At 43.6% G+C, this 26,659-nt stretch overlaps 1 protein-coding gene across 1 annotated transcript in view; it reads right to left on the bottom strand.

Moving 5' to 3' along the window:
• Nucleotides 1-26,659, bottom strand: part of LOC124622575 (myrosinase 1-like) — a 103,790-nt gene that overhangs the window by 35,768 nt on the left and 41,363 nt on the right. The window contains exons 4-7 of the mRNA XM_047148324.1: nt 20,652-20,774; nt 20,389-20,569; nt 2,635-2,726; nt 734-881 (exon numbers count right to left, since the gene is read on the bottom strand). Coding sequence (XP_047004280.1) covers nt 734-881; nt 2,635-2,726; nt 20,389-20,569; nt 20,652-20,774 — 544 coding nt within the window. The remainder of the gene's footprint in view (nt 1-733; nt 882-2,634; nt 2,727-20,388; nt 20,570-20,651; nt 20,775-26,659) is intronic.

The following is a 26,659-nucleotide window of genomic DNA, read 5'->3' as shown; positions in this document are numbered from 1 at the left end:
ACATGTGAAATTTTATCATTTTTTCACTTACTACTGACTACATTTGTTTCTGTAGGTACACTTTTCTTCCTAAGTAAGAGAGATTCTTCGATGAATTTTGCAAAGCATACAAACTATAGTTACATGTATATGAAACTCTAGGGTTTATTTAATTTATGAAAGAATGAGTGAACTGTTACATTTTAAACTTCTTGTCTAGAAAAAACTCAAATTTTGTAGTTAATTATCTCAATTTTTACCACAGTTTTAATAGATTTGGAAAATTCTAGAGTTTCATACACCTGTAAGTACTGCTTGTACGCTGTGCAAAATTCATCGAAGAATATCTCTTACTTAGGAAGAAAAGTGTACCTACAGGAACAAATGCAGCCAGTAGTAAGTGAAAAAATGATGAAATTTCACATGTAAAAAAAAAGGTATTTTGCTACGTTTTTGAACTTCTACTTCTATGAGTGTGAGTCCTCAATCCTTCCTGGTCATGCTGACAAAGTTTTATGAATTTATTTGTAAAAGTATAGACAGTAGAAATTAAAATGTGCCTCTCCTGCTCCAAGTCGGCCCGTTCGACGTCCTACCCCCCTTAAGGAACAAACGGTGGGTTCGCTCTTGAGCCCATGTGGAACATTGTAATGTGCAGAAAGACAGAACTACAGCGGCTGTTTTAGCAGTTTATAGAAAGGCGATAAACCCACGTGGAGTCTCGTGTTAGAGTAGAATCTGCTGAGGCACTCACCCCTGATGTACTGGACCTCTTCCTGTGTGAAGGACGGCAACCTCGACCGCGGTCTCCCCTCTGCTGCGCTGTTGGCGTCCACCCTCTCTCTCACCACAGCCGGGTAGTCCCCTTCCGCACTGTAGATGGGGTGAGCATAAATGCCCATCTGCAATACAGAATAGATCAGTACCTTTCTCTGGGAGGCACTACATATCTGTGCCTAACAAACATTCGTGCACAAAATAGTTTTTATGTAGTCGACTTAGAAACTATAAACTACAAAGCAGATGGATCAAAACATTCTCGCCACTATCCATAGAGGGACTGAACGCAGCCTAGTGATGTTGAGAGCACGTGACGCGATAGGGAAAGTACAGGTGTAGGATGTTTCACATTCGTCTTACACGCATGTATAGGTGAGTTAATAGATGAAGTTTTACGTAGGAACCCATGTCCGAAAACATCATCTAAGAACGCCAGGAGCGTTAATGTTTTAGGCGCCGGCGGCTGTAAATGTATGTATTCACATGGTGATTCCGTTATGATGTTGAAAACTTTCTACGATGTTGCAGAAGAATAAAATTATCAATTTGAGGTAAAGCTCCCTCCACCGGAAACGGACGAGTCGAAAGTTAAAGCGAAAACCGTTCTGATACCTCTCAAAGTGGCACCGGTATTGTTGTTGCTATGTTGGCAGGACAGCTAACTTTCAGAAGTGGTAGTGTGGACCAAAAAAAAAGGAAAAAAGTGTCCGTTAAATATGGGCTCGAAGATTCATACGCTAAGAGGATGAGCACTTGTTCAATAGAAGAGACGTGTTGCGTAGTAGCGAAGAAGAACGGGTGCTCGTAACTCCTCAGGTATTCATTTTATGGGCAATGTTTACTGGACATTTTTTTTCCTTTTTTTAGTCCATAATGCCACCTCTGAGCGTTGCCTACTCTCCAACCTCAGCAACAACAGTACCCGTACTTGTATTCCACTGTCAGACGTATCAGAATTGTTTTAGACTCGTTCGTTTCCGGTAGAGGGATCCTTACCTCAAATTTATACATTTATCCTTATCCAGCATCCTAGAAAGTCGGTAGCATTATCACGGAATCACCCTGTACGTACATACATTTACAGCGCCGGCGCCTGTGACTTTGACCGTCTAAGGCGCTGCAGTCATGGACTGAGCGGCTGGTCCCGGCGGAGGTTCGAGTCCTCCCTCGGGCATAAGTGTGTGTGTTTGTCATTAGGATAATTCAGGTTAAGTAGGGTGTAAGCTTAGTCCCATAAGATTTCATACACATTGGGTGCAATAATATACTATGTGGGAGATTCACGTGTGGTAGTAGTCAAAGGCGCCATAACAGCTGTGGATTATGTGCAACCCTTCGTGGTTGACGTCTTCTGCTGATAGCGATGGCATATTCCAGCAGGACAACTGTTCATGTCATAAGACTCGAATCGTACTACAGTGGTTTGAGAAGCATGTTTGTGAACTGATGTCTGGGCCGCAAAATTCGCCTGATGTGGACACAATGGAGTATCTCCGGGACGCCATCAGGCATCAGCATCGAGCCAACAAACCGCCGGACCGCTTTTGACAAGTATTGCGTGATTTGTGCGTAAACTTCTGATGCCACACGCTTCCAGAAACCTACTGAACACTTGTCGAATCCATGTCATAAAATGTCTGCTATATTGCGTTCCTAAGGCGGAACAACACGCCATTAAGCAGATGGGCACAATGTTTTGATACGTCAGTGTATTTTCACAGTACCACAATTTCTTACTATTGGGCATTTCAGACAACCAATGGTAATTTTCTTGTGTCGTTAGACGCAATTAGAATTTCAGGCAGAGAATATACAACCTGTACCGACTTAACTGTAGGACCTTTAACTAGCGTACGTCAGTGCTAGTGTACTTACATCGAACTGACGCGCTCTCTCGGCAGCTTCTGCGTCTTCCGTAGAATTAGTAAGGGGCTCAAGGCCGAAACTAAATGTGATTCCCACGCTACCTGCAACATTTTGAAAGCAAATGCTTTACTCAGAACTTATAAAAATATGTATCAGAAAGTTTAGAGATTTATTCTTGATATCAGAACATATGAATATGGGTCAGAAAATTCTTCGTCAGGGATGTATTATGGAAGGATTTATTATCCAAAGCAGAAAAAATAACACAATTACAAAACACATTTATCGACGTCACGACATTTTGGTTCCATGCATCACCTGATCTTCCGGTCCATATGTTGTACGCTACTCGTGTGCGCCGCGTTAAAACCATTTTGGATACAGCCCCTCAGAACATCGACATTGTATGCAGGAGTTGAATATACCAATGATTTTAAATATTACCAATGGAACAAATCATATGGATTGAAATCTGGCTATCGGGTAAGTCATGTAGTGGATCCTCCTCGACAAATTCACCTTTTCGGAAACTGCTTATCGAGATAATGTCAAAGTAGTCGTGTAAAGATAAGTGAAGAACCGTAGTGCATAAACCACATTTGTCAGATAACATCAGTAGGAGTATAGTGAGCATTCTGACAGGGATAACGATCTTATGTCGACGTTACTGATAAGGACTTTTGGTGTTGGGTTACACACTTGGGCTCCTTGCTTCCCTCATTCCCTCTCCCCTGGGGGAACCGCTGGTAATCGATCGAGGTCACCCAGGGGAATCACCCAGGCAATTGTGTCACGTAAGATACAAATGGCGGGACTTTCTGGACGAATATAAGCAGATCATTACTGACGAAAGATCGGTCTGCACCAGGCCCACGCAAGTCTCCACCAAGAGCCGAGTGTTAGTGTCCAACGGGCACAATATTTCGGCAAGCGGCCACGTTGCCATCATCAGGTGCGTTGACGAACTGACCGCCGAGGCGCCGGCGCCGGGCTTTTATCTCCTCCCCCCCCCCCCCCACCCTCCAGGTGTTCCCAACGTAGTCTGCGCCCAGGGGCGCGTTCCAGCGGCGTCTTCTCAGTTTCTCTGCCAGCTCTCGAAGTCAGTTCGTGGTGGGATATCTTCTTTCTCCTTTTAATCAGATTCAAAGCGGGTTCCTAGGCCTTGCTAAGGATGTAACCGCTATGCCGATTGACCAGCGATTCCTGTATTCGAATCTCGGTAGATTCTTTAATAACATAGTCCTAATATTCTGACATCTGTGTCAGAACCTCGATCTGGTCGTAATTCATTTTGTGTAATTTCGAGAGGCAATGTTCAGCAATCGCCGACATGTTAGGCTGCTGCTGCGGCGGCAGGATGTATTGTAATATTATGATTTCTCGTAATTCGGAGGGCACGGAGTGATGTTGGGACAAGCATTTCTGCTTATAATACAATACGCCTGTTGTGTACATAGTTCCGCGTAGCCAGCGCGTACACAACTTTCCCACTAGAGCGCGCCCTGCTAAGCACAACAGCGCAGGCGCAGCGCTCGTCCGTCTCCGCACTACGAGATGGCGCTGCCTTTAAAGACGGACCAAATTCTGCTTCCGTCGATCCGCGTATTAATATGTCTCGCAGCCAATGAGATTGCTGCTAACGCAGAACCTTTTCTGCTCGCGGATCACACTCGCGCAGTGATACCTGGACGCGCGAGGTATTATAACGAGTGTACAGACCTCCGATTAGTCAGTCTGCATTAGTCTGTAGCAGTCTGCATTAGTCTGTAGTCAAGTTTGAGCCTGCGCCTAATAAGATTATCATATTCCTGTACATAGCTATCAAGAGAAATGTATAGACACTTTGTCAGGTATCAGAGATATGTGAGAATAAGATTGACGTACCAAGACCAAAGGAACTTCAGATTGTCAATTGTAAACAGCATCCAGAATTAAGTTACGTAATGCCTATGATTTTTATTATTTTAATAAATGTGTGTGAAAATTAATCAAGTTCTGTTTAATGTTGGTTACCGTCAATCTGCTACTCTAAGCGTGCAAGTGGCATTTCTATCGTCTGACCTAACGCCAGAAGATAAACACGCCACGATAAGACCACGAGACATATTGCTGACACTCGCCTACTTCGTTAGAGCAAAAAGTCAAATAATCTGATGGTGTGTACCGAAGGTCTTACAGTACGCACACCACAACGCCAAAGGGATATGATGAGTGGATACTGATGTAAATAGTTGTTAAATGTTTTGGAGGGTTTAACGCTTAGAGGTTAACTTAAACAAGAACTGAGATTTTATGTTGTAACATAAGGAAGGATGGATGAGACGTTGGGCTAAGAACTGAGCTTTGTAGCTCAAGTAACCTAATGTTAAGAGGGAAACGGTAAATGTGTGTGAAGTCTTTGGTCTTTTTTGTAGACCGATCACGCGTTCAGACAAAGATGTTCAGGTCTTTCCCAAGAGGGGAGGAGTATAATTTCCATCGTGAAGAGAAAATTTGAATGGGTTGAATTCAAATGTTCTTCAAATCTGTTCAGTTATCACTTGTGTAACGCCGTCGCTAATTTCAGGCTTTATGGTGAGATGAGCTGCTCCATAGCAGGCAGGCACAGAGGCGCCGGTATTCGATTTCGTAAACTAGGTTGTTTGCGTGCCACAAGGGCTATGCCTGTCCACGCAATCTTGGCGACGTCGTAGAAAATCGCAACTACGAACCGGCCTCAGAGGTGCTTCCACACCATTCGGCCACGGAGATGCTGAGCTGTACTTACCACCAAGAAGCAATCGCGCCTTTCACCACTATAATTACAATCTGATTCTGACACAATTAAGTGCATTCTGGCTGCTCCAGGCCCACGCAAGTCTCCACCACGTTACGAGCCAACGCCGGTTTGGGCAGACACCGCCACCAGATCAGTCCACTGGGTTAAGTCGGCACCTGTGGCCTGGAGCAGTACAACGGATGAGCGATCTCCAGGCTCTACAAAAGCAGCGAACTTGTGCCTTGGAGGGCAGCAGTTCGCCACCAGGGTGGTACCACGGCCAACAACCCGCTCCAGGGCGAGCTTCTCTTCTCGTAGCAGTCGATCTCTACGAAAACCCAGGCAGATGTTCACGTCGCTGAAACTTCTCGCTCACAGCCCCACAGTGATAACTGGGACACGTGCTGCTGAGTGACGAAAACAGTTCCAGCTAAGTAGGAAATGGACGTCACACGTCCAGCACGTTTCAACAGCATTACATAGCATGCCGGAGGACCACACGCCTTCAGGACTTCGATGATTGTAGTAAAAGACTCAATAAAGGTTTTCACCTTTCCTAACCATCAATAGCCAGTACCATCGCCTCAAAACGGCGCCATTCCACCACCTACACACCGTTACGACACCGCTCACCCTGCGTCGATACGTTTCCATGTGGGCAGCCGGCCGGAGTGGCCGTGCGGTTCTAGGCGCTGCAGTCTGGAACCGAGCGACCGCTACGGCCGGAGGTTCGCATCCTGCCTCGGGCATTGATGTGTGTGATGTCCTTAGTTTAGTTAGGTTTAATTAGTTCTGAGTTCTAGGCGACTAATGACCTCAGAAGTTAAGTCCCATAGTGCTCAGAGCCATTTGAACCATTTTTGAACCATTTGAACCATGTGGCCAAACAACAAAAATATCGTACACATTTCTAAGAAACTAAGATCTCAGCCCCAATAAGGCACTGAAATATATCCAATGGCGACTAGTGAAAATATGTGCCGGATCAGGGCTTGACCCCACGTTTACCACTTTCTGTGAACGGTTGCCTTAACCGTATCAGCTACCCGAGCAGACTTCCCGTCCAAGTTACATAAGCAGTTTCTCTTGTGTCATGCTTATAAACTGCCGCTGAATCAAAAACGGTGTCTGTTGTCTTTTCCGAAAGAACAGAGTAACAAGGCGTTTTGCTACACGCTATATCGAAGTTTTAATGTTACATACAGTAGGAAAGTTCTTCAGGAGGGTTGTTACTCTCCCTCTCGGATCATCACTAAGCCTGCCTTAGCTTGAATCAGATAGTAGCCACAGCAACTTTCGAATATAGTCGGGCTCATCCAGTACAACCGTAGCATTGTCCTTGTCCATGGATAAGATAACAGTATCAGGGTCCACCTTGAGTGAACGCAAAGCATTTGTCTCAGCTGCTGCGATACTAGACTGGGGCGAACGTACTCCAGTCAACGAACGGATTGCTTTTGTCCTAACCTCCTCGGCAGAATCAGAAGGTAGTTTAGAAAGGGGCTGTTCGACATTACTTATAAAATCAACAATTGGTAAAAGATTGGCCGTCGGTCCAAGGCGTAAACTTTTCCGTAGCACGGATAAAACTTTGCCGTCTAAAGCGTTCTCCGTGAGATTCGATTTCGCCAATTTCTTAACACGGCGGCATTGAGACCCAAGTACTTTCTTAGGTATGTATACAATACCTTTGTTGTTTGGTCTTACGGAAGCGATAATTTAAATAGTTTTATATAACGTTTGAATTCACTCCGTTCGAATTTACGCTTTACAATGGAGGTGTAAAAGGATGGTTGCCTTCCCTTACTTGGTCAGGTGAAGGCTGATGGTACGTCGGGATATGTCGTTCGTAGGAAGGCTACTCACACTGATTTTCATGTTCAGCTGATAGTTGTCGCCCTCCAGCTCAGCTTGAAGGGGTATTTCGTACCTTGGTTCTTAGGACCCACGTCATCTCAGACCCTGACAGATTGTCAGATGAATTAGCCCACCGAGAATTCACCTTTCATCAGAATGGTTACAGTGTAAAACAGGTCAACCGTGAGTCGGTTGTGATGAAAGTAGCAAGGAGGCATCTAACTCGACGGCCTTTTTGCCTTACACAAAAAGCATTTCTATCAGGATTTGTCATAACTTGCGGACACACCGTGTGAAATGTATGGTTTGGCCGTCACCTAAGGTTAGGGGTCTTATGGTGTGTAAAGGATGATCTTGGTCTGATTAAGGCGCGTCTCTACCGCATCCCTTGCAGCTGTGGCATGTCATACATTGGTCAGATCATCAGGACCGTGGAGGACCTATGCACTGAGGACAGAGGACAAGTCACACATACAGCTGCAACAGGCACAAATCTGCTGTTGCAGAACATAATCTTGGCACTGGCCATCCTATGAAATGCAGCAGCACGGAGATACTGACATGTATTTAAAAGTTTTGGAATAGTGTTATTAAGGAAGCAGTTGACATTGAATTATGTGACCACGCAAACAGACACAGAAGTTCTTGCTTAAATTCTTCTGAAAATCCTGATCTCTCTCCGGTCATACTCCGGAGGGACAGAGTTAGTGATACTTATTCATCATTTAGTTATTTATATTCACTATCGATGGTCATCTATAGTTATTTACAGTGTGTACCTTGTTTTTTTGCGTATACCTCTCATACCGAGGTTTTACATTTCCTTCCTCTATCGCTGCAGTTGTGCCTTGGGAATGATGAGGTGTGCTCCTGTCGAAATGTCGGTGGTTGTCAAAGACTTTCCGAATTTCACTCCAAATTATAGGAGCATAAAGTTTGATGAAAACTAAGAGCCTCGAAAATAGCAAGAAATTCTATACATTATAAGTTATATTCATTGGCGGCTGCTGTGTAAGAGCACAAGAGCACGTGAACGACCTAACCTTTGACACTTTGTGGTTTCATTGGTTATTTTTCTTTGGGCTATGTTAAACGTAATTAAGACATGGTAATTTCAAACATATTTCACTTATGCCTACCGTGCTATGGTACCTTGGTACTCCACTGGACTCCGTGAAACGTGGCATCAGGGTCGCTAGCCATCTTCAGTTGTGCACGTTTTAAGTAACTTTTGCGCATGAGCAACTGGTATACGTAATTGCCTTATGTGTCAGATACACACAGATTTTATAAACAAGGTGCACAGCTAGTCCTTACCACTCAACCACGTATTTCCATCGTTGCCACTAGGTGGTAGCACATTGCCGCAGACGTTTCTCCACATTCGCCTGGCATAGATCCTAACTAGATGGTACCACATCCTCAGATACCACAATTTGTAAGTAGGCTGTTTAGGTTTTTTATTGGTAACGCCACCTCTGTATGAAAATCACTGGCTGTGCTGTGTGCAGTCTGTGGCTGCTTTGCATTGTTGTAATACTCGCCATTGTAGTGTTGGGCAGCTGGGCTGTTAACAGCGCGTAGCGTTGCGCAGTTGGAGGTGAGCCGCCAGCAGTGGTGGATGTGGGGAGAGAGATGGCGGAGTTTTGAAATTTGTCATGAACTGCTATATTTATATATGATGATATCAAGATAAATACATTGTTTGTTCTCTATTAATATCTTTCATTTGCTAACTATCCCTATCAGTAGTTAGTGCCTTCAGTAGTTTGAATCTTTTATTTAGCAGGCAGTAGTGGCGCTAGCTGTATTGCAGTAGTTCGAGTAACCAAGATTTTTGTGAGGTAAGCGATTTGTGAAATGCATAGGTTAATGTTAGTAAGGGCCATTCTTTTGTAGGGATTTCTGAAAGTCAGATTGCGTTGCGCTAAAAATATTGTGTGTCAGGTTAAGGACAGTCGTGTATAATTCTTCAAAGGGGACGTTTCAAATTCATTCCCTATATAGTAACATTAGATTGAACGTCAGTGTATGTTATAGTTATACTGTAAGGAAAACCTATGTTGTTGGTTTCTGCATGAGTTATGGTACATCAATTTTTGGATTTTATCCTTTTTATCCTTTTGTATTCCTAACAGGAGAGTTCATCGCTTTAGTAGGTTTCTTTTACCTGTAGATGGTACTACGTGAATTTAATGATTTCCACAAACAGCATTTTGTGTTTGAAGTTGGTTGTTTTGATGTGCAGGTGACAGCATGAAACATTGTATCGGTAATTGTATGCAGTCTCAACACGAACTCTGTTGAAACTATTTTAATTGCTCATAGAAAAATAAATTATCAGGACAAGTTAGCCGCAAAGGAACTAAAGCCGCCCACTGGAGAGCCGTTGATTGAGAAATTGACGAAATCAAATAAGTGTAGCTACAATCGAACAAGCAACAAAGAAGTGTACAATAAACAAAATGGTTGTGTGGGTGCCTGGTAAGAATATCCCATTTTCAGCTAGGAAGGGATATTCTGCATTTGCGCAAAAAAATAAAAACTCCCACTTACACGAAAATGCGGAACGGAGAGTAGCGAAAGCTTACACGTTACTTCGTTCTTGCCCAAAACTGTACTTTGTTAAGTACAAAACAACAAAACTACACAAAAACAATACTTCCCTTCCTCAGACAAGTTTTGTACATTTATTATTATTTTTCTTTCGTAGTAGCTGCAGTTGTATAAATTTGTTCATAACCATAGTTGTTTACAGCAGATGCTATTTTACACTTGCCGCGCGGGACTAGCCGAGCGGTCTCAGGCGCTGCAGTCATGGACTGTGCGGATGGTCCCGGCGGAGGTTCGAGTCCTCCCTCTGGCATGTGTGTGTGTGTGTGTGTGTGTGTGTGTGTTTGTACTTAGGATAATTTCGGTTAAGTAGTGTGTAAGCTTAGGGACTGATGATCTTAGCAGTTAAGTCCTATAAGATTTCACACACATTTGAACATTTCACACACTCAGATTTATTTGAATCGAAAAATCTGTGATCACCCAAAATGTAAATTCAAGAGCTGCCACTGGCCGTATTTAATACACCATAAAGTGTAGTTCTTTTCGGTCGTTCTGTTCACGTTGATAGGCTTCCGACCTCAAAGTACCATTCTCGCCAGTTTTCCGTGATTACCGGGGCATGCTATCAACATCAAGTCGGACATGTTTGGCACGTCCACGGGTGGAAATGACAAGCTACAGGAAACTGAGTAAGGGAAGGCAGAAAGGAAAAGACGCCCCACTAAGAAAAAACAACTGCAGAAACAGTCTTCCCGAACGTAGGTGGTAACGGCTGAAACATAAGTAGGATTCATGTCACTTAAACGCTCTCATAGCGATACTCGTCGGACCTGTGTTCAAAGTCTTAGAGCTAGGCGATAATGGTTACAGCACACTTCGATTTTGAGTTTCGTACAATGTGGCGTTGCCAAATCTGCGAGTCTATTGTTATTATGATTATTAAATCAATTGCATAGTACACGTACTTCTCAGATTGATTGGACGAATGCAGTTTCTTGGATGCTATGCTAATACTAAGAACTTATACAAACAAATTATTAATGTATTAAAACATATTAAGAGTGTACAAAAGTAAACTAATGACCGTCATTATAACAGGAGAGTGCTTGAAATGGTACGATGAGCCTCGTACCACTAGAAATGTCAATTTAGGTTTTTCAAGAGCATTGACAACACGCAAGTCACACTGGACTTTACTCTTCTGCCTTAATAGCGAGCCCAGGATGAGATGGGAAATGTGTTAACTTATTACGTGTCTCTACCCACTGTTCAATATTCTTTCCTGGGCTCACTTCTGAATGACTGGGTGGGTGACTGAATTTGTTTTGAAAGTTCCGTGGGGAAGCAGAGAGTAAACACTTGTTGTAACAGTAATTCCGCAGTCGAGTATAGCAGGGATCTCAGAAGAGGTCAGAGATGTGTCGCTTCCGCCAGAGCGCCCTAGGCAGAAGTTGGCACTCTATATAACAGGCTCGTTCTCCCCTCCGGCTCCAGTTAGGATGCGACCCCTGAAAATAGCGAATAGTCAAACACTCTTGGTCCACGCGCGTGAGTATAACGAAGATAATACTTGTAGATAGTAGAGGCTTGAGTTATTTCAACATATAGCGCGATAGTTTCTTTCCGATGTATCACTCAACAAAAAGTATTTCACGATTAAGTTTTCATATCTTTCATTTAATTTCTACATGCAGATTCCAGTTTAATACGAAGAACTTTGTTCATTACAAAACGCAATCATGATAATATATGGTTCACTGCATTTAGCCACTCATGATAAGCTAAGTTCCTAATGCATATGGACATTTGTACACAAGGCACACGGGAATCATTATTTCGAAGTCATTGTCATTTTTAACACGTTAACCAGTATCAACCCTGCTGCAGGAAAATCCGCAACTGAACATTATACCATAGGTTGAAGATACTGCTTCAGTTGTAAGGATTTGCCGGCCGTGCGGTTCTAGGCGCTTCAGTCCGGAACCGCGCGAGTGCTACGGTCGCAGGTTCGAATCCTGCCTCGGGCGTGAATGTGTGTTATGTCCTCAGGTTAGTTAGGTTTAAGTAGATCTAAGTTTTAGGGGACTGGTGACCTCAGATGTTAAGGCCCATAGTGCTCAGAGCCATTTGAACCACTTTGTAAGGATCTTTTTATTTTCTAATTCTTAAACCACGATCGGTTTCGGACTCTTACACACCCACCGTCATCAGGTGTGGTACTGAAAATAAACAAGAGACCAAAGCTAATAACAAATCTTACACGCTGCAGTACATTTGAGAAAAGAAAAAGTAAGTACTGTACAACATTCTAGAAAACAGTGGTCGGGCAAGGTGCGGTAAAACTCCAGTCGATGTCAAAGCGACACCAGGCGATACAACGGACGACTGCCTGGGTAGAGAAATATGCATTGACACTCAACACTTTGTGGTGCGATCCCGAGCACCGCGATGGGCGAGTATAGGACGCTGGGTACCATCAGCGAGTGCTGACCGCGGAGCAGCGTACACGAAGGAAGCAGCAAATAGATAAACTAGATTGGCAAACGAACTGCTGAAGCCGGCCGGAGTGGCCGTGCGGTTCTAGGCGCTACAGTCTGGAACCGAGCGACCGCTACGGCCGCAGGTTCGAATCCTGCTTCGGGCATGGATGTGTGTGGTGTCCTTAGGTTAGTTAGGTTTAATTAGTTCTAAGTTCTAGGCGACTGATGACCTCAGAAGTTAAGTCGCATAGTACTCAGAGCCATTTGAACCATTTTTTTTAACTGCTGAAACATCCCATTAGAAAAATTTATGAATGAATGTGCTGGTAAGCCCCTTACGTTATTTGATTTTCAAACAGCTGAGCAAAACTGAACGTACTCAGACATTTCTCTCTTTACTTATTCTGATCATCACTAAACTGACACACAATATTTTTAGCACAACGCAATCTGACTTTCAAAAATCCCTACGAAAGAATGGCCCTGACTAACAATAACCTATACCTTTCATGAATCACTTACCTCACAAAAATCTTCGTTACTCGAACTACTGCAATACAGCGAGCGCCAATATTGCCAGCTAAATAAAAGATACTAACTACTGAAGCATAGTCACGAATGAGATTTTGATAGAGAACAAACAATGCACTTACCTTAATAATGTTCAAAAGTCACAATATATATATATCAGTTCATGACATCAAGTCTTACAAATGTACGGTTTCGATGGACACACGTCCAGATCATCCGCTCTCAAAAATCCGCCACTCCCCACATCCACCACTGCTGGCGGCTCGCCTCCAACTGCGCAACGCTACTTGCTGTTAACAGTCAACTGCCCAACACTAGAATAGTTCAATAATGCAACCCAGCCACAGACTGCACACAGAACAGACAGTGATTTTCATACAGATCTCCTACGTGGCGTTACCAACATAAAAACCTAAACAGCCTACTTACACTGGCATCTGTTGACTGGAAGAACAATTTGAATTACTGACTACAGCCGCGCGGGATTAGCCGAGCGGTCCCAGGCGCTGCGTCATGGACTGTGCGGCCGGTCCTGGCGAAAGTTCGAGTCCTCCCTCGGACATGGGTGTGTATGTTTGTGCTTAGGATAATTTAGGGTAAGTAGTGTGTAAGCTTAGGGACTGATGACCTTAGCTGTTAAGTCCCATAAGATTTCACACACTTGAATATTTTTTTACTGATTACATGCAAAAGGGAAAAGAACATTGCAAGTTTTGTGTCTAGGAATCCTGCATAGTCCATTCGCTAGACAAACAAACAAAACGGACTAATGAGTTTTATTACGACACAGTTACAATACTTAACTTTGATAAATGTGCCGCAAGCAAAGGGCGACATATAAAATGATCAGTCTTCTTCACAATAGACAAACACAAGTTTGTGATAGGTAGCATTTGCTAATGATATAGGCTACGGTGCGTCTGCTAACCAAGTGCCTAACATTGAAGATGCTGCCACCACTCGGGCACGGCACTTACGTCGTCTTTACATACGGGCCAATGATGTCGCGTTGTCGTCCTGAAGGGAGGTCCATTAGCGTACGATTGGCTGACCTCTTCTCACAGCCTTCTCTTTCCTGTCGTTCCCGACTGGCGTGCCGGCGCTGACTATATGCCGTAACAGTAGGTGGTTAAAAGTACATTATGACTGAAGGAACACACTGAACAAAGGCAGTAAAGAACTGTCAAATTTTTAATTTAGTGGAGACGCATATGGTGACGTGCGATAACGTGCCACAGTCATGAGTTGAAAGAAAGTATATTTTGTGTTAGCAGAAGAGCCAACACCGTGTTACGAGTGGGGGCCGAAATGCACGCGTTTTAGCTCACGCAGGCTGGCGTGAGGAGGAAAGGACTATACTGACGTGAGGTTTGAAATATGACAAGGAATTAGAATTCAGAAAGCGGACGTAGCTAGTTGATACTTAACTTTAATCCATTTATGATGAACGTCGCTCTTGACGGTACATGATTCACAATATTATCTGTTCGGATTATAGTAACGGAATATGGCGCCTTGCTAGGTCGTAGCAAATGACGTAGCTGAAGGCTATGCTAAACTGTCGTCTCTGCAAATTAGAGCGTATGTAGACAGTGAACCATCGCTAGCAAAGTCGGCTGTACAACTGGGGCGAGTGCTAGGGAGTCTCTCTAGACTAGACCTGCCGTATGGCGGCGCTCGGTCTGCAATCGCTGATAGTGGCGACACGCGGGTCCGACGTATACTAACGGACCGCGGCCGATTTAAAGGCTACCACCTAGCAAGTGTGGTGTCTGGCGGTGGCACCACAGTATATGATGTGTTGGCAGGACAGCCAACACCGTGTTGCTAGAGGAGGCCGAAATGCACGCGTTTAAGCTCACGCAGACTGGCGTGAGGTCTGGAACAGTTAAAGGAGTTGAGTCTACTAAATAAAGTACGGAGTTGCTTGAATACTTAACTTTAATCCATAATTGGAGAACTTCGCTCTTGATGATACATAATTACAATCTCAATATAAACTGGTAATGGCGCCTTGCTAGGTCGTAGCAAATGACGTAGCTGAAGGCTATGCTAACTATCGTCTCGGCAAATGAGAGCGTATTTGTCAGTGAACCATTCCTAGCAACGTCGGCTGTACAACTGGGGCGAGTGCTAGGAAGTCTCTCTAGACCTGCCGTGTGGCGGCGCTCGGTCTGCAATCACTGACAGTGGCGACACGCGGGTCCGACGTATACTAACGGACCGCGGCCGATTTAAAGGCTACCACCTAGCAAGTGTGGTGTCTGGCGGTGACACCACAGTATACATGTGCCATTCCTATTAATAAACATCTCGCTACTAAGCAAAACTGGAGGTAGCTAAACCTTAAAATCCACACTGTCAAAAACTTCTACACCAATGAATAGCTAGCAGCAATAGCACTAAAGGGACACGTTAAAAGCAGGAGCAATTACAGAGCTGCTAACTAAAAGCTGCAAACTCAATAAGGCTTACGTATGATGATACGTGAGACAAATTTTACATTGTGGGATGACAGACAACTCTTAATTTAATAAGGACACAGATAATGACGCACGATAACACGCCTTAGTCATAGGCTATAAAGTTAAAAATATGGAAACTTCTAGAGCCATTTAAAATAGAAACTGGGTGGATTTTTCTGTCCTACCTATAGGACGTATAGTAGCTAAGCCTAATTCAGGATCACGTCGCCATATGCGTTTCCACTAAATTTAAAATTTGCATGCCATTCTTGGAAAGTGGAGAAAAAATTTTGCTGTGCTTTACGGTTATACATGAGCTTTGAGTCGTCGGCTTTCAGTTAAGAGTTTTACTCCAATTCTGTACTGCTTCTGTTCAATGCATTCGTTCACTATCGTAAAGTACTTTAAACGCTTTTCGTGCTACTTTCTTGCAATGTTATTTTTTTCCCCTTTTTCATGTAAGTCACCGGTTCAAATTATGAACGGCCGGGCTAGTTGTTCCAGTGTTGTTCTTCCCATCAACAGATGGCAGCACTTTAGCCAACCTAGTTTACCAGTTTACTTGCTCCTTCGTGTACGCAACTCTGCGCTCGCTGGTGATACACAGCGTCCCGTATTCGCCCACCGCGTCGCTCGGGACCGCACCGCATAGTGTAAGTGTCCTGGTGTCCATTGCATATTTCTCTACCCACGCAGTCGTCCGTTGTATTGTCTGGTGTCGCGTTGGCGTTAAGTTTTACCGCATCGGGTCCGACCGCTGTTGTATGAAACTTGTTTTTTGGTTGATTGGTTGATTTTGGGGAGGGGACCAAACATGTCATCAGTCCCATTGGATTAGGTTAAGGAGGGGGAGGAAAGTCGGCCGTGCCCGTTCAAAGGAACAATCCCGGCATTTGCCTGAAGCGATTGAGGGAAATCACGGAAAACGTAAATATGGATGACCGGACGCGGGCTTGAACCTTCATCCTCCCGAAAGCGCTTCCAGTATGCTAAACACTGCGCCACCTCTCTCGGTCTTCTTTCTTTTCTCATTTTATTTCTCTACTAATAACCATTTGTGTGTGTGTGTGTGTGTGTGTGTGTGTGTGTGTGTGTGACTGGCCGTCAATGGCTCGAAGAAACCATTCCGAGCTATTCACCGTCAGTCACATTCGGTGATGGTACTAACAAATCTATCTTCTTTTTATATTCTTCTTAAAAAAAAACAAAACTTTATTTATATTTCAACCTTAAATTATTGATATTTTGAAAAGTATCATTCATTGTAAATGTTGTAGATAAAACAAAAGGAGAGAAAACTGTAAAAGCCGGCCGGTGTGGCCGAGCGGTTCTAGATCCTTCAGTTTGGAACCGCGCGACCGCTACGGTTGCAGGTTCGAATCCTGCCTCGGGCATGGATGTGTGTGATGTTCTTAGGTTAGTTAGGTTCAAGTAGTTTTAAGTTCTAGGGGACTGATGACCTCAGATGTTACGTCCCATAGTGCTCAGAGCCATTTGAACCAAAACTGTAAAAAGATGAAAACGAAAATTGCAAAATGTACGACCTATTTTAAACATTAGGTAACAGGTCTATAATTTGGCAATAAATAAATAAATAAAATAAAAAAATAAACCGTCTCATCTGTACTACTGCGTGTAAAAGTTGTTATCTCTTGCTTATCTTCAGTACCACACCTGATGGTGGTGGGCATGTAAGAGCCCCAAACCGATCGTGGTTTAAGTATTGCAAAATGAAAAGAGCCTTACAACTGAAGCGGTATGTTCAACCTCCACATCAACCATTATTTTGGAACGAGGTCGCTTAATTCATATTGTCCTTGTCGTTGTCCTGATCCATGCATGTCACATCCGTCTTGAACACGAGCCTAGCCGTGTTTACTGCCTGGTACCCTTGTGTACATTATTTCTTCTTCTACTGAGTGTGTTAAGGAACCTTTTAGTTAATTAAATGCCATGAAAGGTTGTTAAGACTAAATTACCGTCTTTTGTGAATTGCGTGCATGCGTTTGAAGCTTTATGTCCCTTCTATAATGAGTAATGAGGGGAAAGTACATCGTATTAAAATTACCCGCTGTTTAACGGCATTTTGTCCATTCAAGGGAAGCCAAGAGTAATAACGTTTAACTTGGGAACGCCAAGTGTAATATTTATTAGTTCCCAAAAGATGTAAATTGTGAACCTCGTATGGTACGTTGCACTTCCCTCCAAAACCTTATGCCAGGTGCAACAAATACGATGGATTTCTGAAAGTAACAATGGCGCCCACTTCTCCCAGCACAAACGCAGGTGACTTGCTCATCTTTTATAAGAATGTCACACAGTCGTCGACCTGGGTGGTTTCTTCTCCGCCGGCACCGGGCGTTAACGTGCATGCAGTAAACACTGCGTAATGAAACGGCAAAAGTGAAAAATCTCACTACTGTTAGAAATGAAATTACGAAATATTGGGACTCCACTTGATGTCCTTTTGTTAATGGAATCACAAAATAAAGAAAATGATTCCCAGAGCCAGGGAATTTTCGGTATATTTATTATTTCCCGAACATCGTAAAAAGTCACAACAAAATGCTCCACACGGACTCACAATTCACTCGAGATCGCACATATATATTTCCCGAGGCAACTTTTACTAAATTATTCCATCTTCAAGCGAAATTGTACTTCATACATTAAATCACTTGTTGCCTTCCCGGAAATAGATCATAGTCTAGTAGTGAGCTGTCGTAACAGTTTTGCGTCTGCCGGCTAAAGGCTCGCTTGTGATTGGTTCTTGGAATACCAATGGCTATCAATAGCAACTGAAATCTGTGATTAGTCAGAATCCTAATTGAACGTTATAGAAATTACTTTTAACAAAATGGATCAAATGGCTCTGAGCATTATGGGACTTAACATCTGAGGTCATCAGTCCCCTAGAACTTAGAACTACTTAAACCTAACTAAACTAAGGACATTACACACATCCATGCCCGAGGCAGGATTCGAATCTACGACCGTAGCGGTCGCACGGTTCCAGACTGAACCGCCTAGAAGCGCTCGGTCACACCGGCCGGCTTACTTTTAACAAGTTCTCCGTACAAGTAACGACAGGAGCAGAACTGGAGACGGAGATTAACATTAAATATTAAATATAAATAATAAAATATACGCTTCTTGGCCGCCAAGCTGTATCTCAATGTTCCGGTACGATTCAGCTTGTATTCCCCCGACCGTTCTTACGCTCTGGCGCGCAGTGGGATGGGTAGGTCGAATGACACTAATTTCTTAGTGGGTTCCAGCGACAAAAACCTTTATATACTGTGCATTAGAGCGTAACAACAAAACATAGTAACTTGTAGGCAGAGATGTTGCATAAACGCCACACATTCTTGTGAATAACCATGACAGTCTCATGTTTTTTAATCGTAAATTACTTTCCGTTCTTTGTGATCATCTACTCTTCCAAACTTGAGTTCATCCCACTCCAACGACAATTTTGTACATTAATATTTTTAGAAAGAGAACAAAACTGATTTATGATAATGAGTCCCACGCCAATTCTTGCACTGTCACTTTGCACTGAGCTTTTGTGTTAATATACCCGAGTTATCCACTGCGTTTCCATGGAATATCGACGACAGAATCACTCCTGAGAAAGCTAGGTTCCAACTATGGAGTCGTTGAGTAATACCGAAGTGATTTCTCGCGTTCCTCAATTCCCTTATCTACATGAACGACTTAGGAGACAATATGAGCAGCCGTCTTTGGTTGTCTGCAGATGATGCTGTCGTTTACCGTCTAGTAAACTCATCACAAGATCTAAACAAATTGGAAAACGATTTGGAAAATATATCTGAATGGTGCGAAAACTGGCAGCTGCCACTAAATAATGAAAAGTGTGAAGTCATACACATGAGTGCTAAAAGGAATCCGTTAAACTACGTTTACACAATAAACCAATCAAATCTAAAGGTCGTAAATTGAATTAAGTACCTAGGAATTACAGTTAGGAACACATTTAAATTGGAAAGAACACACAGAAAATGTTGTAGGGAGGCTGAACCAAAGACTGCCTTTTATTGGCAGAATACATAGCGATGAGACTGCCTACACTACGCTTGTTCGTCCTCTCTTGGAGTACTGCTACGTGATCTGGGATCCTTACCAGACAGGATTAATGGAGTACATCGAGAAAGTTCAAAGAAGAGCAGCACGTTTTGTATTATCCCGAACTGGGGAGAGAGTGTCACGGACACGATACAGGATTTACAATGAGCACCGTTAAAACAAACGCGTTCCTCTTTGCGGCAGAAACTTTTCACGAAATTTGAATCACCAACTTTCTTCTCCGAATACGAAAATATTTTATTGACCCCGACCTACATCGGGAGAGAGATAGAGGTGTTCGTTTTTGCACACGCTGTTCGAAAGTGGAATAATAGAGAAGTATTGTAAAGGTGGTTCGATTAACCCTCTGCCAGACACTTGAGTGCGATTTGCAGGGTATCCATGTAGATGTAGATAGAAATGTATGGAGAGCTGCGACCTACCTTCCCCATTGCTGAAAAAGAGGTTCAGAACCTGTACCACCTGGCTATGATGAGAAATGGACTAACTGGGAGTCAATGACATCTGGATTTGGCAGATCAAAGGTTAATTTGGCATGATGGGGCTACAGTGATCAAGATGATAGTGTAACTGTGGAAAAGACCGGACTGTCCATCATATACTCCAGTGCCGTCTACATGCAGCCTCTTGCACGGAGGAAAATGCATTGGAAGTGTCCACGTTTTAGGTAAAAGAAATATAGTCGTAACTCTGTACAATATGTGCGTCTCTGATTCGCGAGTAAGAAAATAAAAGAAATCTGTACACCAGGAAAGTTTTAAACTTCACAATTATGACAATAACGAAAGGCTAAATACTCATTTCAGATCATTAGAAAGTACTCGGGTTAGTAGCCTCTAACTGCTGTTTAATTTTATACCTGAAGGTTTGGAGCACCGTGATAGACATGAAGAGTTTTGGACAGATGAAAATAAAGAGTATGTAAGGAAATAAGGAAGTCTGACGACAAGACAAGAGACGATCAGTGTAGGTGGTTACACGACACGCTGAACTACGACAGTGCACTGACCGTTCTGCGTAGCCCTGTACTGTTCGTCGTACAGGTGCCAAACACGCGCATGCGCCTTGAGCATTGCGTGAGTCGCCAGGTAGTCGCCTATTCCAGAAGCGTTCTGTCCGGGAGCAATATTGGCGCTCGCGTAACCTCTCAGGAAGACAGCCGGCTCGTTGAACGTCGTCCACCACTTCACCTGTACAGACAGATGCTGCTAATATATTTTTTTTTTAAATATATGTAGGTCACTGACAATATTGAGTGGAATTTAGACTCACCCTGTCCCCAAAGTTTTCGAAAAGTATCCTGGCGTGCTCCACAAAATAATCGACAATCAACTCGTTGGGCCAACCACCAAGGTACTGCAGCGATTGAGGCATGTCCCAGTGATAGATCGTCACCTAAAAGACAGTACATCACAGAGATTAAGGCATGCAACTTCGTGATGCTTCCATCAGAATAATAACTAGCAACCAATGCTGTACAGGCTGTTCAATTGACTCTTTTAATAGAACATGTTACGCGTTTCGGGATTACACCAATCTTCAGACATCACAAACTTCAACTCCTTCCTAACCAACCAGGCGTACAGCCTTGACAACTCAAAGTGTCGAATAAGATATGACTGCGACACAAGCAGTATACGCTCTGCTTCAAGACGCCTGGTTGGTTAGGAAGGAGTTGAAGTTCGTGATGTCTGAAGGTAGGTGTAATTCCGAAACGCGTAACATGTTCTAATAAAAGAGTCAATTCATACAATGAAGGCTTTCACGACCGGATGGTACTGTTGTTGGTAATTCTTCCGGGTTATATGGCGGTGGTCCATGGAATACTTCTATTCCTAACGTTTCGTCCAATACTACGTTGGACATCCTCAGAGGTATGGCTGGTCCTGTTGAGTCCTGCCGACTGACGAGTCGAGTGTCGGAGAGGGGCCTAAATACCGAGGAAAGTGGGTGTGGTCTAGCTTGCACATAGTAGCAGAGAGAAAACTAGTCAAAGATAAAATGTGAATATCGATAACAGTCCGTCATAGATAAAAATCACTTATCGATTCTGTAACGCCACTGTGCATATCTCGCTTAATTTCAAGGCCTCTTCTTTTCTATTAAAATTATCTTCATGTTTATAAATTTCAATAGCCTCCCTATACAGTCGTGGATAGTAGTTCGTGGTAGCACTTAAAACCGTAGTTTCAGAAAACTTAACTACATGGTCACAGGACTGAAGTGCATGCTCCGCAACGGCTGATTTATCTATTTTACCCAGTCGGCAAAGACTTTTATGCTCCTTTACCCTCGTATTCACACTTCTTTTCGTAGTACCAATATAGACCTTGCCACAGGCACACGGAATTTTATACACACCGCTAGATGATAATGGTGGCCTTCTATCTTTAACAGAACGAAGTACTTGTCCTATTTTTCTGGTAGGTTGGAATACCGGTTTCAATTTATGGTTCAGCAAAATTTTGCCGATTCGATCTGTAACCTTACTAATGAAAGGTAAAGACACCGTGTTCTTCCATTGTTGTGCACCATCCTTGTCCTTTGGCCTGCAGTAATTAGGTCTTCAGACTCTATTAATTTCTTTGTTTAAGTACCCATTCTTTTCGAAGGCCTGTTTCAGATGATTCAGTTCCGTATCCAGATGTTCCGGCGTACAAATACGTTTTGCCCTGTACACTAAACTTTTGATTACACCTCTTTTTTGTTGTGGGTGATGATTGTAGTTCTTATGTAAGTGCTCTTCCTAAACACTTAATGTTTTAGACTGCCATCGGTCTGTCTCATGACTAATACATCGAGAAACGAAATAGCCTGGTCTTTTTCTACTTCAATGGTAAACTGAATTTTAGGGTTTATGCTATTAAGATAATCAAAAAATTCGTCTAAGGCTTTTTTACCGTGTGTCCAAACCACGAATGTGTCGTCAACATAACGATACCAACAACATGGTCTCTTATTTGCTTTATTCAACGCTAATTGTTCTAATTTCTCCATGTAAAAATTGGCAATCGCAGGGTTCAACGGGTTACCCATGGCAACACCATCCACTTGCTCATAAAACTCCTCATCCCACTGAAACTGACTAGATGTGAGACAGTGTCTAAACAAAGCGGTCAAATCTTCAGGGAAAACTTCCGTTATGTAAACCATAACTTCATTGACCGGAATCATAGTAAACAGAGATACAATATCAAAACTAACCAAAATGTGTTCAGGAGCCAAGTTTAGACCTTCAATTTTCTCAATAAAATGACGTGAATCCCTCACGTAAGAATCAGTCTTTCCAACGTATGGTTGTAGAAGAGTAGCTAGATACCTAGGTATTTGACAAGTAGGGGAATCAGTCGCACCAACAATGGGTCTCAGAGGGAGATTTATTTTGTGAACTTTAGGTAAACCATAAAGTCTGGGACACTTAGCTTCACATCTTAGCAAAAAATTTTTATCCTTGTGTGGAATGGAAGTAGAAGAATTTATCAATGTATTAATTTTCCTCAAAATAACAGCCGTCGGGTCTCTTCTAAGCTTATTGTAATGTCCCGTCACTAATAGATCCAAAATATAACCCGGAAGAATCATCAACAACAAAAGAGTCAATTGAACACCTCATGACTTTATTGCGATTGTACAGCATTGGTTGCCAATTATTAACATGAAAATGATCGCAGGGCTCAGAAAGGATTTTATGTCGTGTATATCACACGCTTCCATCAGAAAGATACATTCCTTTCCGAACCTTTTTATCAAAAGCTAGTGGTCCGACGCTAGTCGCATCAGCGCAAGCCAGTGAGTCGTTCAGAGGTCCTGCACAGGACGAGCTGCCGCTGCCAGTGGAGCCGTAGGCAGCAGTGGCTGGTGTAACAGGCGGTGCGCGTGGGAACGTTTGTCAAGAGATGATAACCGCACTTGTCTGATGCCTTCGAAACGCCCCATTGATAGGAGGGTCATCGACTTTGCCTGTGTCTATATTTCTCGCTTCAGATCGCTATTTGGACAGTCTGCGCAGGCTTATGACGACTTACGCCACGCTCTGGACTTTGTTTCTGGATAGGCGTTCACTGCGTGAACCACACCGTCATCGACCACATGAACGTTTGCTTCTTCCACAACTCTCTGCATCATCGGCAGTGTAAATGATCATAAACTGTGTTCTAGCAACGCCGACGAGGATATAAAAATACGACAGAGAAATATTTCATTAATAGAGTCACGTATCATTCCTAAAATTATTGACTATAATGCTGACAATTGAATAAAAACATATTGAATTTGTAGTCCTTAACTTACGAAAGCCTTTCGGAACAAAATGGCGCTGAGCACTATGGGACTTAACATCTGAGGTCATCAGTCCCCTGGAACTTAGAACTGCTTAAACTTAACTAACCTAAGGACATCACACACATCCATGCCCGAGGCAGGATTCTAGCCTGCGACCGAAGCAGTCGCGCGGTTCCGGACTGAAGCGCCTATAACCGCTCGGCCACAACGGCCGGCTTTCGGAACAGAATCTCAATCTGTTCACTTCGATGTATCGCTTTCAGTTGCTAGACTGTCGAGACAATCGCTCCCGAGAAAGTGGTGTGTGCTCATCAACTTGAAAATTGAAAAACTCCTTTCACCATACGTAACGCGCCGGAGTACTACCGTACTTCCTGTTAAGATAAGCCATGGGTGAAACATAAGCCCATTTAGATGGGGATTTATTTGAAAAGTTAACTTTACAAATAGATTTTTACTGATTAGGACAATGTTTCGTACTGGAGTCAGTGCCGCCTCATAACCACACATTTCGCATTTGTATCGCACACGTATCTTTCGTGGACCCATGTTTACTGGAACACTTCTGCTTCTGTTATCATATACTATCAACTATTTCGGTTATTGCTGTTAGCATTATGATACGCCCTGTATACAAATTTTGCATGCCTCTGGCACATCTCGGCATGGCGCCCCCAGCTATTTGTGGGCCTTAAGGCGGGTCTGGACGTTTGTCACCTGAACGGTGGAAGTGAAGTTGTGAGCGATTGATATCATTAACAAAAGTCGAGTAATAGAATTACGGTACCAGCATTTGTAATAAGAGTTTTTAATGACCAACGTAAAATTTATAGAGTATGTAGCTCTACATTGCTGAAAACTTAAAGTTTGGGAAAAGAGTCATACAAACGTTTCGAAAGATCGACATTTATCCCTTCAACAAAATACATATAAAGTAGCAGCCCAGCCCTGCTTTGCAATGGGAAACATTAAGTACCTACGGATGGACGACTTGTCTGGTGTAGTCGGTTGGATTGGGTTGTTTTGGGGGAGCAGACCAAACAGCGAGGTCATCGGTCTCATCGGATTAGGGAAGGAAGTCGGCCGTGCCCTTTCAAAGGAACCATCCCGGCATTTGCCTGAAGATATTTAAGGAAATCATGGAAAACATAATTAGGATGACCGGATGCGGAATGGAACCGTTGTCCTCACGAATGCGATCCACTGTGCTAACCGCTGCGCCACCTCGCTCGGTGTCTGGTGTAGTGATAATAAATTATTGAGGGTGTAACTAAACTCCGTTTACAGACTTTGACGACTTTTAGAGGAGCCATGACGATCAGCTTTAGCATAGGAACTCATGTGCGGAAACGTACCTTTTTCCCGCTACACGCAAAGTACCACAACACACTTTGCTCTGTGACTCCTGTTGCTTGCCGTCTGGCTCCACTTACAAGTAAGGCTCGATGTGACGACCGCCAACGTCAAAACAAATACAGTACCTCTGTACCACGTTCTCCTACACACGATGTCAAATCACTGGTCGTCCGCCATCCGTCGCAAGCATGAACTGCGCCAGTAGCTCTTTTCCGGATGCCACAGGGGTCTCGTAAATCAAGGATTTCGTGTGACCTCACAGCCAGTAGTCTAGCGGTTTCAAGTCGGGAGGACAATAAGTCGGGCCACCGCGATCTACCCACTGCTGCTCAAATCGCCCGGACGATCTCTGACTGCACGTGAAAAGTGAGGCGCTGCGCCATCGTGCTGTTTGACGCAACTGCAGTGGCACAGCTTCTGAGAGCCCATGCAGTATCCCCTCAAAGATTCGCAAGTAGGCGGTACCCGTGAGATGTGGTGGAAGAAGGTATGGCCCAGTCACACGCTTATCGAGGAACCCTACCCAAATGTTCAGACCGTATCGTTCCTGAAACCCATGAAGCAAGCGCAGCATGCCGGTTTTCGTCAGCCCACACATACTGTTGCGGGAACTGAATCCACTTCCCCTGGTGAAATCGTCTTCATCCGTGAAAAGGATCTGCCGTCGGAATTCGGGCTCGTCAACACGGTGGAGAAACCAATTGCAGAAGTGGGCTCGTGACACAAAATCCCGTCGCTGAATTGCCTGTGCTTCCTGAGAGAGGCACGGGTGTAACTGCTGCTCACGCAGAACGTGCCAGGCAGTCTGGGGACCCACATTGAGTCTAGCCGCTACGTTGCTGGTACTCGTTGCTGTGTATGGAGTACAGTCTCCTCACACTGGGGTGTACGACGATGCCGTGGACCACCGCAGTCGTTCCTGCTGTTGCCTAATGTACTCACCTCTGAGGTCCGCTGTAGCAAAGACGGAGTGCGAAACTGTCTGGCATACAACTGGCGAACAGCCACGCCATTGCACCGAGCTTCTTCGTACAATGACGTGCCGGCGTGTTCCACGAAAGTGTAGTTCACCACGGTCAACAGCTCCACATTAAATAAGAAATGAACTTACAGATTGAATTCTGCAATGCAGCTAATGATTACTACTGTATAATAGTACAGTATGAACAAAGACCAGAAACACAACAGAAGGTAAGACCCACCAGGATACCCTTAAGTTGGTGGTAAGTATAGTTCATAAGGACCACAAATGACAGATAATTCCCAAGCCAAAGCCAGAAACTACATTGGTGGTAACCATACGTTCCAAGAACCATTAAAACACCGCTGTTTGGTGCTATATTTCACAACAAACAGAAATAAAGCTGGTGCAGCGGATTGCCAGTAGATGCCAGGAGCGTACAGAAGTGATAACACACACTCCCTTAAACGATGTAAAGAAATACATTTAGTGGGAAGTGTATGCCTCACGGCCCGCGAAAGGGTTAACTTCAGTAAGTCATGTAAGCCCGACTGGTCCTAAAATTCACCATACTCTGAGGGTAAAAAACAATTAATATACATGTAATTTTCACGTGTGTTGACTACCGTAATTTGAGATCAGGTATATTTCATAAGTATTCATGTATATTTACAGGTGTTTT

This window comes from Schistocerca americana, chromosome 7, assembly GCF_021461395.2.
Source record: "Schistocerca americana isolate TAMUIC-IGC-003095 chromosome 7, iqSchAmer2.1, whole genome shotgun sequence".
Classification (NCBI taxonomy): Eukaryota; Metazoa; Arthropoda; class Insecta; order Orthoptera; family Acrididae; genus Schistocerca; species Schistocerca americana.
This window is presented reverse-complemented; position numbering and strand designations above follow the sequence as displayed.